Source organism: Trachymyrmex cornetzi, unplaced genomic scaffold, assembly GCF_001594075.2.
Source record: "Trachymyrmex cornetzi isolate Tcor2-1 unplaced genomic scaffold, Tcor1.1 scaffold93, whole genome shotgun sequence".
Lineage (NCBI taxonomy): Eukaryota > Metazoa > Arthropoda > Insecta > Hymenoptera > Formicidae > Trachymyrmex > Trachymyrmex cornetzi.
In genome coordinates, this window is record NW_017300278.1 from 216,988 (window position 1) to 218,878 (window position 1,891).

Sequence of the window (1,891 nt, forward strand, 5' to 3'; positions counted from 1 at the left end):
TATATATATATATTTCGTTATACTTTCTATGACAAGTTAAGAAAAGAAATATATATTTCTATTTTTATTGTTTCAAATAATATACATAATATCATATGTCGTGACGTATAATAATAAACAAAAAAAAACAAGTATTTCCATCAACATCTTTTTAAACTTCTCGATTTGGCTAGAGTATTGAATGAAACGATGTTTACCTGAATTCCACCCCCGGAAAGTAGGGATCGCCATTTTTGTAAAAGGTGACTCTTCTTGCTCGCCAATAGCCGAGGTTATTATATCTCGCGGCTTGTAGCTCGTGCCGGCTCTTGGGTCGGCTCGGCTGCTCCGACTGCTCCGGAGGCGGCATGCGGGGACTGGAGGGTCTGCTCTGCCTCCAGTAGCCGGCCATGCCGCTACCACCCCCACCTTCACCACCGGCCAACACACCCCCGACCTCTTCTTGCGTCGTCATTCCACCCTCCACTGCGATTCCACCCTCCTCGACTCCATCTTCCTCCTCTTCCTCCTCGGCGTCCTCCTCATCGTCCTCCTCCTCTGCCTCTTCCTCATCCTCATCGTCGTCCTCCACCGGCATCGTCGATGCCGTTGTGGGCGTCGCGACGCTCGCAGCGACGCCGCCCTTTAGCGAATTCTCGTGAATCCGTGGCGTGTCTTGCTCCTCTTTTCTCATCGCACCTGAATGGAAAAGCCGGAATTTTTTTTAATCGGCTAAGTCAAATTCCGTATCGCAATTACCTAATTTAAATTTAATTTATTTTTGCCCATCCGTATTTTTGTAAATTAAATTTCTCTTTTTTTGCACTGCACTCTTAATTATTAGAGGAAAGCCCCCTATTATGAGATAGGCGCCTAATATGTGATAGCGATGTTTCTGCTAAACTAATAAATGCTATCTATTGGTTCCACCATAAATTTATTGCTATTGGATAGAAAATTTTTAGTAGAAAATTCATTATTAGATCATGCCTGTAGTCATTGTAAAAAATATTTTAGAATTTGGACGTCTTTAAGTTTTATTGAGATCAGCCTTTAAACCTTGTTTATTATTTAATAAATAAATATTTGGCAATAAATTCTTCATGTAGTGATAGAGTAAGGTCGTACTAATAGAAAAATACAGGGTATGTTGAATTGTTTAATTACAAAAGTTAGATTTGATGATCGTAAAACCATAATAAGGCGTGGAAATCGTAATATGAGCTATCCAGGGTATTTCCAATATGAAATAACTCATGCTCGTATGTAATAGTGAAAATCGTTGCTAAAGAGTAAATGTTATTGTACAATAATAAAAAGGACAACCGGAATGAACGTGCCTATTTCTACAATGCTTGATTCCTACTACCTGAAGAACGAGTTCTGGGTATAATCTATATTCTATCGCATGCTCATTTTTCACGCACGCTGGATGTGTTTGTTTGCATTTTAGAAACATATGAAACAAAGTTTTTTGATTGCAATACTGATATATTTTGCGTATTGCTTTCAATTTTTCGGGGCATCTCATATTAGGAGCACAATTTTTTGAATTTGCGATTTGCTCACTTTTTACATTTCTTTAATTTAAAAAAAAATGGAATTTGAATTAAATTTTATATAAGTTATCTTAAAGCTTATTAAATTCCCTTCAAAATGACATATCATTTTTTAAAATTCTGCCCATAAACTTCTAGCATTTATTCAAAATAAACTCGATATCTCATAATAGGGACCTTTCCTCTATTTAGTTTTACCATTTGACCATGCTTGCGTAGAATGAAAGTGATTATAATAAAATTATTTACATTTTACATGATGTTAATATTTCGCATATGTGCTTGTAGAATAAAAATGAAAACAACTGAAGAAAAAACTTAAAATAAGATTGCACTTTGATCCGGGGGGGGGG

The 1,891-nt window shown here is 36.7% G+C and overlaps 1 protein-coding gene across 2 annotated transcripts in view; it reads right to left on the minus strand.

Annotated features, from left to right (window-relative positions):
• Positions 1–1,891, minus strand: part of DCX-EMAP (Doublecortin-domain-containing echinoderm-microtubule-associated protein) — a 22,921-nt gene that overhangs the window by 20,740 nt on the left and 290 nt on the right. For both annotated transcript variants that reach the window (XM_018520826.1, XM_018520825.1), the window contains exon 2: positions 198–678. In XM_018520826.1, the coding sequence (XP_018376328.1) occupies positions 198–678 (481 nt within the window). The remainder of the gene's footprint in view (positions 1–197; positions 679–1,891) is intronic.